This window comes from Portunus trituberculatus, chromosome 43 (assembly GCF_017591435.1).
Source record: "Portunus trituberculatus isolate SZX2019 chromosome 43, ASM1759143v1, whole genome shotgun sequence".
NCBI lineage: Eukaryota > Metazoa > Arthropoda > Malacostraca > Decapoda > Portunidae > Portunus > Portunus trituberculatus.
The window spans coordinates 20,916,690-20,930,001 of NC_059297.1; the positions used below are offsets into that span (position 1 = coordinate 20,916,690).

At 33.9% G+C, this 13,312-nt stretch overlaps 1 protein-coding gene across 1 annotated transcript in view; it reads left to right on the forward strand.

Annotated features, from left to right (window-relative positions):
• Positions 1–6,239: 6,239 nt before the first annotated feature.
• The window catches only part of LOC123518339 (transcription factor SPT20 homolog), a 50,276-nt gene continuing 43,203 nt past the window's right edge, over positions 6,240–13,312 (forward strand). Inside the window, exons 1-2 of the mRNA XM_045279102.1 lie at positions 6,240–6,430; positions 13,073–13,275. Of these exons, the coding sequence (XP_045135037.1) occupies positions 13,087–13,275 (189 nt within the window). The 5' untranslated portion in view covers positions 6,240–6,430; positions 13,073–13,086. The remainder of the gene's footprint in view (positions 6,431–13,072; positions 13,276–13,312) is intronic.

Below are 13,312 nucleotides of genomic sequence, written 5' to 3' on the forward strand. Positions count from 1 at the left end.
AGACCATATATTTTCACAGTCCTACAGAGGTAAATCCAAATAGTAGCCTACATTCCTTCAAAGTACAGTGCTTACTGCTTACTCCAATTTTGCGAGAAATGGGGCGGCATTGTGAATCACAAATTTGGAAATCGCAAAATTGGAAGTATTATTCCTATGGGAAAAATTGAATATGGTGGACCCTTTGTCCATGGTCGCCTAATTTTTCAATATTTTCCTAATATTTTGCCCATATTTATATCACATATATATTGAGCCAGGTATCTTTCCATATGAATGATCACTGTACAATGGCTACGAGAATCAAATATCTGTCCACCATAGGTTTTTACAGCTTTTTAAATTTTCTCACTGTTTTTAAACACCATTCTCACAGTTGATTGTCCCACACCAAACTCTCTGGAAATATCACAGTTCGTTTCCATCTCTTTTCATCTTAATTATTTTCATCTTCTGCTCCAAAGTTAGCCTATGTTTTTCTTGGTTGGTGGCGCCATGTCGCACAAAGTCGAGCACAAAGATTCCTCCAAATTTGCAGAGAGAACTCCATGGAGGTGTACGTAAACAAATAGGAGGGGGAGGGAGCGGGGCAGTGTTGCCAGATGAGCTTTGTTGAATTACCGCCAGATTTTTATGAAAACTATCCAAAAACCACCAAACTATGATAAATATAATATAAATATGATAATGATATAGTATAATATGATAAATATGAATAAATTAATAAAATATTGCCTGTATAATACAGTAATATATAATTTGCGGGAACGCTCTCTCTCCCGCCACCACTCACAATACCGGGAGAAAGGAGCAAGATGGGAAATTTAAAAAATGGCAATTTTTGGTTCTTGGTTGCAAAATTGGCGTATCACAAAATTTGAACTCGCAAAATTGGAGTAAGCACTGTACTCCCCTCCTGCCTGTATGCAGTGTTCCATCCTCCTTCGCCACTTCATGAAGCAATCACGGTACTCAGAAGCCGATACATCTCGTAGCTCTGAATTGACTGCTCGTGCAAGATCTTGTATGTGATGAAACAGCTTCCGTGCGATCGCACCCTTGATTTTTTGCAAACAACCAAAAATCACAGGAAGCAAGGTCCGGCGAGTAGGGTGGGTGGGGGAGAAGTGTGATCCCCTGCTGCTCCAGGAAATGCACAGTGAGGCCAGCTTTGTGGGGGACAGCATAAAGCGCGATCGGCGATGGGTTGGTGCAGACTTGGCCTGATGTTCCAGGACTTGAGGAAGGACGTGGTCAGTGTAGTACTGGGTTGTGATAGTTGAGTGTTGAGGCATTACATCCACACACATTGGTCCTTGAGAATTGAAGAAGATGGTGAAAAGGCGCTTCCTGCTGCGAAATCCTTCCTTCAAAATCTGAGGTCGAGGCTCTTCATCATTCAGCCACACCAAATTAGACTGCTTGTCTGTGATGGTGAAGAAGGAAATCCAACACTCTTCTCCAGTAGCAACATCTGAGAACCATTTGGCTCGACTTCAGCCAGCCATAGACGACAAATCTGCACCCGTTCGCTCTTCTGCTCTTCCGTAAGCAAATGAGGTATCCATTGAGCACACTTCTTCCTCAGTCCTAAGTGTTCATGCACGATGTCATGTGCACTCCCATAACCGACACCAAGCTCCAAGGATAAGAATCGAAGAGTAACAGTTGGATCTTCGTCAATGATGGAACGTGCACGGACCGTTGTTGCTTCGGTCAAGGATGTGGAGGGCGGCCGGGACGATGATCATCTTCTAGCTGAATCTTTCCGGCTGTGAAAGCTCGAATCTAGCGGGAAATAGTTTCCAGTCATGGAGTAGACTCGGGAAAAACTTCCAATAATTCCCCTCTGATCTTCGTTACTTTTTTCCCGAGTTTCCACCTTGTGAAAGTGCAACCTTCTTTCGAAAAATCCATGTATCCAGTTAGAGGCATAAACCAACAATGACGCAATCGCACAGCACAGCGAGAAAATGTAACCCAGACAAACAGCAACAAGCTCAAACACGTCACAACAGGCAATACTTGCTGCCCCTTGCTCCCCTTCCTCTCAGCTACGAGTCCGACTGTCATTACTTTCTGATCACCCTTCGTATATATATATATATATATATATATATATATATATATATATATATATATATATATATATATATATATATATATATATATATATATATATAGTAGACACCTACCGAAACAATAACTTACTCCCAGTGAGATCTAATAGCACTAGTTCAGGGGGTGCTGTGAACCTTCCATTAAAGCTAGTTGTGATCTCGCTGAATGTTTCCCTTTGTGTCTCACAACTCAGGGGGCAGTCACAGCCTGCCCTCTAAAGACAACTCTCCTTCTTCACACAAAACTGTTACATGCACTTACCACACATACACCATTCACTTCAAATCAAAATTTAAAAGAAAAATGGAACCCAATAATATTAATGCCTCGGAGTCCCCTCTGGGGAGGGGACCAAAAATGTCCCCAGGTCGGACACCTCTCCTGTTAAAGACCCCAAATGCCTTGACACCTCCCTCAACTTTTTCTACATTAACTTCTGCAACATTCGCGGTCTTAGATCTAATTTTCAATCTGTGGAACACCACCTCTCTCTACTAAACCTCATCTTCTTTTCCTCACCGAAACACAGCTGTCTGAGACAACTGACAGTAACCCCTTCTCTGTTCTTCTCCTTCTACTGTTCTTCTCCTAAATCTATTAATAGTGGTGTTCCTCAGGGTTCTGTCCTGTCACCCAGTCTCTTTCTATTATTCATTAATGACCTTCTTAACCAAACTTCTTGCCCTATCCACTTCTACGCTGATGATACCACCTTACATCTTTCCACGTTCTTTCAGAGACGACCAACCCTTCAGGAAATCAACAGATCACGCGGGGACGCCACGGAACGCCTGACTTCCGATCTTTCTAAGATTTCCGATTGGGGCAGAGAAAATCTAGTAGTTTTCAATGCCTCAAAAACTCAATTCCTCCATCTATCAACTCGACACAACCTTCCAGACAACTATCCCCTCTTCTTCAATGACATTCAACTGTCTCCCCCTTCCACAATGAATATCCTCGGTCTGTCCTTTGCTCATAATCTTAACTGGAAACTTCACATCTCATCTCTTGCTAAAACAGCTTCTATGAAGTTAGGTGTTCTGAGGCGTCTCCGACAGTTTTTCTCGCCCCTCCAACTGCTTACTCTGTATAAGGGCCTTATCCGTCCCTGTATGGAGTACTCTTCGCATGTTTGGGGGTTCCAGTCACACAGCTTTGCTTGATAGGGTGGAATCGAAAGCTCTTCGTCTCATCAACTCCCCTCCTCTGACTGTCTTCAGTCTCTTTCTCACCGCCGAAATGTTGCATCCCTTTCTATCTTTTATCGCTATTTTCATGGTAACTGTTCTACTGATCTTGCTAACTGCATGCCTCCCCTCCTCCTGCGGCCTCGCTGCACAAGGCTTTCTTCTTCCTCTCATCCCTATTCTGTCCAACTCTCTAATGCAAGAGTTAACCAGTACTCTCAATCATTCATCCCTTTCACTGGTAAACTCTGGAACTCCCTCCCTGCATCTGTATTTCCGAATTCCTACAACTTGTCTTCTTTTAAGAGGGAGGTATCGAGGCATTTGCTCCCCTAATTCTGGCTGACGGTTTTGGCACTTTTTGCACATTTTAGAGAGCCAGCACTCAAGTGGGCCTTTTATTAACTTTCTTTTTTTTTTTTTTTTGCCCTTGGCAGGCCCTCTTCCCCACGTAAAAAAAAAAAAAATAAATAAATATATATATATATATATATATATATATATATATATATATATATATATATATATATATATATATATATATATATATATATATATATATATATATATATATATATATATATATATATATATATATATATATATATATATATATATATATATATATATATATATATATATATATATATATATATATATATATATATATATATATATATATATATATATATATATATATATATATATATATATATATATATATATATATATATATATATATATATATATATATATATATATATATATATATATATATATATATATATATATATATATATATATATATATATATATATATATATATATATATATATATATATATATATATATATATATATATATATATATATATATATATATATATATATATATATATATATATATATATATATATATATATATATATATATATATATATATATATATATATATATATATATATATATATATATATATATATATATATATATATATATATATATATATATATATATATATATATATATATATATATATATATATATATATATATATATATATATATATATATATATATATATATATATATATATATATATATATATATATATATATATATATATATATATATATATATATATATATATATATATATATATATATATATATATATATATATATATATATTATATATATATATGTATATATATATATATATATATATATATATATATATATATATATATATATATATATATATATATATATATATATATATATATATATATATATATATATATATATATATATATATATATATATATATATATATATATATATATATATATATATATATATATATATATATATATATATATATATATATATATATATATATATATATATATATATATATATATATATATATATATATATATATATATATATATATATATATATATATATATATATATATATATATATATATATATATATATATATATATATATATATATATATATATATATATATATATATATATATATATATATATATATATATATATATATATATATATATATATATATATATATATATATATATATATATATATATATATATATATATATATATATATATATATATATATATATATATATATATACAATGTGAACAGGTGGGTTGGTGGGTGATGGAAAGAAACTCAGGAGTAGCAGGAGTATTTTATTTCTCCAACGTTTCGCCCATAGGGCTTCTTCAGAGAGAATGACAGGCCTGTAGGCAAAGCAGTATATATATAGTACAAGTGGATCACGTCGCGGTGCGCTGGAAAGTGGAGTGCGCTGATTGGTCTCTTCAGGTGGCCTCCCAGTAGCTGAGATGGTGAGCTGCGCCGCTGCGCGGGATAGGCAGACAAATCCTTCCCTGTGGTTTGTGGTTTCCTGTTTTTCTATTCCTCTTCTTTAATCCTTTGCGTAGGGTCGTCGCTCCTACCCAGTTTGGTAGGTGGCCTTTGTCCCGGGCGTGCACCACTAGCGAGTTAGAGGTCCTGTGGTGGCGCATGTCATTTTATGTTCGTATATCCTCTTCTTCAGTCCTCGCCCTGTTTCGCCAATATATATATATATATATATATATATATATATATATATATATATATATATATATATATATATATATATATATATATATATATATATATATATATATATATATATATATATATATATATATATATATATATATATATATATATATATATATATATATATATATATATATATATATATATATATATATATATATATATATATATATATATATATATATATATATATATATATATATATATATATATATATATATATATATATATATATATATATATATATATATATATATATATATATATATATATATATATATATATATATATATATATATATATATATATATATATATATATATATATATATATATATATATATATATATATATATATATATATATATATATATATGTATGTATGTATGTATGCATATATATATATATATATATATATATATATATATATATATATATATATATATATATATATATGAGATTCTGTATCAGATTATAACAGAGAAGTTTATATGAAGTTAATAAATGCTGAAAGAAAAAATAAACTGGAAGTAAGACGGCGTTTCTAATCCTGTAAACGGCATTAGGCAACTGAAACAGGAAGTTTAAGCCAAAATTGTGTGTTGCCAGCTCTGGTATTTTCTGATAGCGATATAGTTGAAGATTTCACACATACCCATCAGCCGTTTTTTTTTTTTTTTCATATCAGACAAACAATAATGTCGTAACTAACTGAAGTAAGAGAATGCTTGAAGTGTAGTGTTTACTGAATAAATAAATAAATAAGTAAAACCGAACGTATTCCATACGCAGTTACAACAAAGAGAAAAGAAACTCATGGTCTGGCAACATTGGCACCTATTCCATCCTGCTACTGCGCCTCGTTTATCAGTGTCAAACACAAGAGACGAAGCTTGGTTGTAGGTTGAGTGAATATCGTTCTGCTGTGCAACTTACATCGTATATAAGTGTAAGGACCTTTTTACGCCGAATAGGTGAGGATGCTTCCTCTTAAGTACCCCGCAAGTGATTCTTCAGCTGTCTTGATGTTTCATAGTGTCTAGTTTTATGTATATACTTATATATGTATATATTTTTCCCCCTTGTACGATTTTTCCTACTTTTGTTAGTATATGATAGATCTGTACATATGTAGGTATTCCTTCCAATATTGCGTTGGTGTGGTTGTGTAATTGGTAAATATTAATAAGTATCATTTATTGTATCATGAATCTGACGATCTTACTCTACATAGTCTTGTTATCTATCCTTGATGGTGCCTCTTCGTCACAGGAGAATTATAACATATAACATAAATAATAGGATAACAAAGGGCCACCAGGGCCCATCTAGGTTATCCTGTATCAGTCGCACAGCGACCTCGTCATCAGTACTTAAAGATACACTTACAAGTACACAATACATTATATACTAATTCTAAATATTTGGCCCATTAACAGGGCTAAGTCCTGCAGCGAATTCCTCTACAATCTGTGATCCCCATACATGGGGATCATGTCTTGTTTAACTATAGTAAATTTCTTATAAAAACTATCATGCAGCGCTATACATAATTATAAATCTAATAAATTTAAGTGCTTATCTAATCTGTTTTTAAACATTGTCAAACTAGTGCTATTTACAACCGTCTCTGGCAATGCATTCCAGAAGTCTACCACCCTATGACTAAAGAAATATTTTCTTATATCTAACCTGCAGCCTTGCTTTCTAATCTTCCTGCCATGATTTCTAGTCCTACTTCCCTCCTCTAAGGTAAAGAAAGATCTCACATCTATGTAGTTTGTATCTGAGAACATTTTAAATAACTCTATCATATCCCTCTTATACATCTCCTCTCAAATGAAAACATGTTTAATTCCTTTAATCTATCTCTATACTCCAGGCGCTTTAATGCTGGTATCATCCTAGTTGCTCTTCTCTGAACTGCTTCTAACATGTTGATATCCTGCCTATAGTGGGGTGACCAGGCCTGTATGCAATACTCTAAATGGGGCCTAACATAGGAATTATATAAGCTACGCACCACTTCCTTACTTTTATAACTAACATTTCTATTTATAAAACCCAGGATCCTATTTGCCCTATTTCTTGCTTCTAAACATTGCTTTGAAAATTTCATAGTCCTGTCTATCACTACTCCTAAATCCTTTCCTTCCTCTACTGCCTCTAGCCAACATCCCTCCATCTCATAGTTAAAGTTTGTGTTGTCTTTACCTAAATGCATAACCTGACACTTTTAGAATTAAACTCCATCTGCCACCTGTCTGCCCATGCTATCAGCCTGTCCAGGTCTCGTTGTATTCTGTAATTGTCCTTTTCACCCTGTACTGCACATGCTATCTTAGTATCATCTGCAAACTTTGATACTTTGCTACTAATTCCTATATCTAAATCGTTAATGTACACCAAGAAAAGAAGAGGTCCTAGCACTGATCCTTGGGGTACCCCACTAACCACTTCCTTCCACTCAGACATTGCCCCATTTAATACTACTCTCTGTTTCCTATCAGAAAGCCATTCACTAATCCAATCAACTAACCTACCCCCTATCCCATGTAGTCTCAATTTGTACACTAGCCTTCTATGCGGTACCTTATCAAATGCCTTGCTAAAATCTAGATATATAACATCTATGCTATTTCCATCATCTAATTCCTTGGTAATATATTCTAAGATATCGAGCAAATTTGTCTAGGGAATCATATTTTATAGCTCATTGCCACTCATGATTACGTAAGAACCACCTCAGACTTATATTGGAATACTTGTGGTTCTTTGTCTATTCATGTTTATGGATATGGATGAAGTGTTTAACAGGAAAGGAATATTTTTAATAAGGGGCACATGTGTATTACATTATTTTAAGATTTAGATTTTTTTTTCTATTTCCGTTTACTGATTATCAAAATTCAGAATGGTAATATTGTCATAATAAGTTCCTTAAGTGTTCAGTGTCTGACAAACTGGTTTATTATTTATTTTAGAGAAATAAGAGTTTTGGATTGAATTTAACCATACATTGAATAACCTCATGACACCTCACCTATCAGTATCTACTGTGTAAAAGATCACCTATTATTCTGTCACAGCTGACAAAAGCCCTAATCTTTTGTGCTTAGCACAGTTTTGAATAGGTTGTGGTGCCATACTAGACAAAATTGATATTAAATCACTTGGACTGTGATGATCTCTTACAGCCAAATGTGCACAGCTTTAATAGCTTTTACAAGGGTACAACCCTACTACTTCCACTGGTCTGAGTTGTGCCTCCTTTCAAAATTTGTTAGAGGCTTAAGAAAATGAACCAAAGGCAGGATAAATTTGCTATGATAGGTCATTATTAGGGGACCAACCTGTTACTGTAGTAGCTATGAGGTACAGTGCCTTAGATATCTGGACCATAGTTGTCGAAGTTTAGGCACTATTTTGTACCTTGTTGCATTCATTTGTTCAATCCCAGATGATGTCCTTTATTGCATCACCTTCTCAGTGCTTCTATCAACAGAACTGAGTCATGACAACTGTGGCAGTCACGGGTTCCATCACAATCAATTTATAAATTTATTGCATCAGCTTCTCAGTACTTCTTTGAATGAAGCAATCATGACAGCTGTGACAGTCATAGGTTCCATTACAATCATTTTATGAATTCTGATATCAAAAGTATATAGATTGGCTGATTATATGTGAAATGTTCACATGTTATTGATCAATTTTAACACTAACCTTTACATGAATAGGGATTCAGTTTCTTTTGAAAATCACAAGTGAAAATTAGTGATTTAGATTAAGAAAAAACATTTAATGATATCCTTTAAATGAATTGGCACTCAGTTTCTCTTGAAAATTATTAGTGGAAATTAGTGATTTAGATCGAGAAGAAGCATCATATTGCTACTAAGTAAATAATATAACATAGAAAAGATACCTATCTGTCTGTGTAGATTTCACCTTATATGCACAAATTAATACACTGAAATAGCTACAATATACAATCTATTTACATTTACACCCAAAACCAATATTTATAACATATTCAGATCCAAACTAACATTATTCCAACATTCACTGATTTACTGAAGACTAAAAATATGAAAATAGTAGAGGATAGCAAGAGATGCAACATTGCAGCAATGAGAGAGGTTGAAGGCAGTCAGTTATTGGAAAGGAGGTAATGAGATGGAAACGTTTTGATTTCATCCTATCTAAAAGAGCAATATGAATGGAATCCCCCAAGCACGTAAAGCATACTCCGTACATGAACATTAAAGGCACCTGTATAGAGTTAGCAGTTGGGAGATGAGACAGAGACACCTAACATTAAAGAAGCTGTCTAAGCTAGAAAATGTGAGGCTTCCAGTTTAGATTATAAATAATGAACAGGCCAAGGATATTCAGTGTAGAAGAGGGGGACAGTTAAGTGTCATAAAAAAAGAGGAGATAGTTGTCTGGAGAAATTGAGTTTTGAGGTGTTGAAGAATACAAAGTCTGCTCTCTCCCAATCAGAACTAGCTCATAATAGCTTGAACACTTATATTAGTACCCCATTCTGTCAACTGAGGAGTCATCAGATGAATTACTAATATGGAATAGAGTTCTTCATGAGTGGATTCTTAGGCCAATCCTCTTTGTCATTTATATTAATGAAAATGTGACCAGGCCCAGTCACCTGTATTATTTGGCAAGATGGTATATATACATTTAAGGCTTCCCATCAATGTCACCATGCAATCATTAATTTTGAATCTCATGTGCTGTATATGAATTGTATTTGATAATACTACTACATTTTCTTGTAATTACCATTTATCAAATGTTGTAAGTAAGATCTCATAAAATAGTGAAAACGTTAACTGGGAGGAGATGGAAAATTCAGAGAGGGTGCAAGAGAAATATAACATTTTTGGAAATATACAAAACAGGAGTCAGGGAATATGTCCCGAAACATAGACCTAAAGAAGAAGGAAACAAAAGGTGTGCTAGGACAAAGGAGAAGAGAGATGGAGCATTGAAAAGGTAGAAAAATAGAAATCCAGAAAATAAGGAAATTTTCAAAGCAGCGAAAAATTAATATGCTAAGGTGAGGAAGGAAGAAGAAAGGAACTATGAAAAGGACATTGTCGAAAAATGTAAGGAACAACTGAAATTGTTCTACAGATTCATAAATGGAAAAATAAGGCAAAAAGAAACAATAGAAAGGTTAAAAGGAGAGAACGGGATGGTGGAAGACCCAAAAAGTATGGCAGAACTGTTAAATAGTAAATTTCAGGAGGTCTTTACTAAGGAATCCAAATTCGAAAGACCACAGGGTAATAGAGAGACTGTCTATATGAAAGAGATTAAAGTAACCAAGCTTGAAATAAAAGAGTTGATGACGGAATTAGATGAAGAGAAGGCAATGGGACCGGATGAAGTCTCAGGCAGAATACTGAAAGAATGTAGGAAGAACTAGCAAGTCCTATATACATCATAAAATGCTCAATAGAAAATGGAACAGTACCAGGAGAATGGAAAAGAGCTGAGGTGGTTCCTATATATAAGAGGAAGGAAGGAAGAACCTTTAAATTACAGACCAGTATCACTAACTAGTGTAATATGCAAGATGTATGAAAGAGTAATAAAGAAACAATGGATCGAGTTTCTTGAAGACAACAAATTATTATCAAATAGCCAATTTGGTTTTAGAAAAGGTCGGTCGTGTAACAAATTTATTGAGTTTCTACTCTAGAATAGTTGATAGAGTACAAGAGAGAGAGGATGGATTGACTGTATTTATTTGGATTTAAAAAGGCGTTTGATAAAGTGCCACATGAAAGATTACTATGGAAGTTAGAGGAGAAGGGTGGCTTAAAAGGAAGCACATTGAGATGGATGGAAAATTATTTGAGGGAGAGAAATAAGGACGGTAGTTAAAGATATGAAGTCCAAGTGGAGAGCAGTAGAAAGCGGAGTGCCACAGGGTCAGTATTGGCACCAATACTTTTTCTCATATATATAAACGACATGCCAGAGGAGTGAACAGCTACATAAATCTGTTTGTGGACGATGAAACTGTGCAGAGTTATAAAGCAAAAGAGGATTGTGAAATACTGCAGGAAGACTTAAACAAGATCTGGAAATGGAGTAAAAATGGGAGATGGAATTCAATGTGGACAAAAGCCATGTCATGGAAATGGGAAAAAGTGAAAGACGACCAGTGGGAATCTATAAGATGGGAGATGGAGTAGAACTAGAAAAAGTAAAAAAGGAAAAGGACTTGGGAGTGACGATGGAAGAAAACAATCAACCGGTAAGCCATATTGATAGAATTTTCAGAGAGACATAATTTGCTAAGGAATATTGGATTAGCATTTCACTACATGGACAAAGAAATGATGAAGAAATTGATAAGTACTATAATAAGACCCAGATTGGAATATGCAGGAGTTGTGTGGATCCCCCGTAAGAAGAAACACATAAGGAAGTTGAAGAGACTACAAAAATGGCTACAAGAATGGTTCCAGAATTTGAAGGGATGACATATGAGGAGAGACTAAAGGCTATGGATCTACCAACCCTGGAACAGAGAAGGGAGAGAGGGGATCTGATACAAGTTTATAAATTGATTAACGGAATGGATCAAGTGGATAATGAGAAACTGACATTAGAAGCACAAGATCGCATAGTAAAAGACTGAAGAAGGCAAGATGTCTGAGAGATGTTAAAAATATTAGTTTCCGCAAAGATGTGTTGAGACTTGGAACAGTTTGAGTGAGGAAGTGGTGTCAGCAAAGTGTGCATAGCTTTAAAGAAAATTGGATAAGTGTAGATCTGGAGACGGGGTCACACGAGCGTAAAGCTCTGTAAAACTACAACACACACATACACATACTCACACACACACACACATTGCTGTTGAAATCAGTGTCATATAACAACCACTAAACTATTTTATTATTACAGTAAGTTCTCTTTATATAGTACTTCGTTATCCGTTAAATTCACAGTTACGGTGTTTGGTCTACCCTTGATTCTATTTACGGTAAGAAAAATTCAGATATGGTATTCGCTCGTGTTTTGTTTACACTGTACTGTAGCGCCACTACGCCGCGTGGCCACAACTACTTTCAGTCTCTTTCCGCGTTTCTCACTGAACACAAGTGAAATCCTTACTGCATGTTTTTTGTGGATATTATGAGTAAGGGCTGAAATCCCTACTGTCCGTTAGCCTCTGGAGGAACTTCATCTGATAGAGTATGTGGTGAGTGAAAGGTATATAAAAACATTTTGTTTATTTCTTTTGCGCAGTACTTTACATTTTTTTTTCTGTATGATTATTTTCATGTATTTTCATTTCTGTAGGGGTGACTTTCAACGTGCTGGAACACATCTCCTATTATTACATGTTATAATGTGTTCGGTATACGGTAATTTTGATTTGCGGTAAGGTTTTCAGGAACGCATATGTACCGTATAACGAGGACTTACTATATATTTTTATTATGATTATTTTTATTATTATTATTATTATTATTATTATTATTATTATTATTATTATTTTTATAATTTTTTTCATCATTGTTGTTGTTAGTAGATGGTGATTATAAATAAAACTTTGTTACCCTATCACTTCTCAGATAAGAGGGTTAGAATGGCTCCTGCAAAGGCTGATGTGGAATGTGTAGTCAAGAGCAGTAAGAGGAAGGAGAGTGAGGACACTGGCTTATCAAGCATTACCTCCTCCCTGACTTGCATTACCCTTAACACTGACTCCGAAAAGGATTTGGCTGTGCTGGAAGCTGGTTTCTTGCAAATTAGCTTGGGTGAAAAGCCTGTGCAGGTAAGATGAAGCCCTGTGTCTCTCTCTCTCTCTCTCT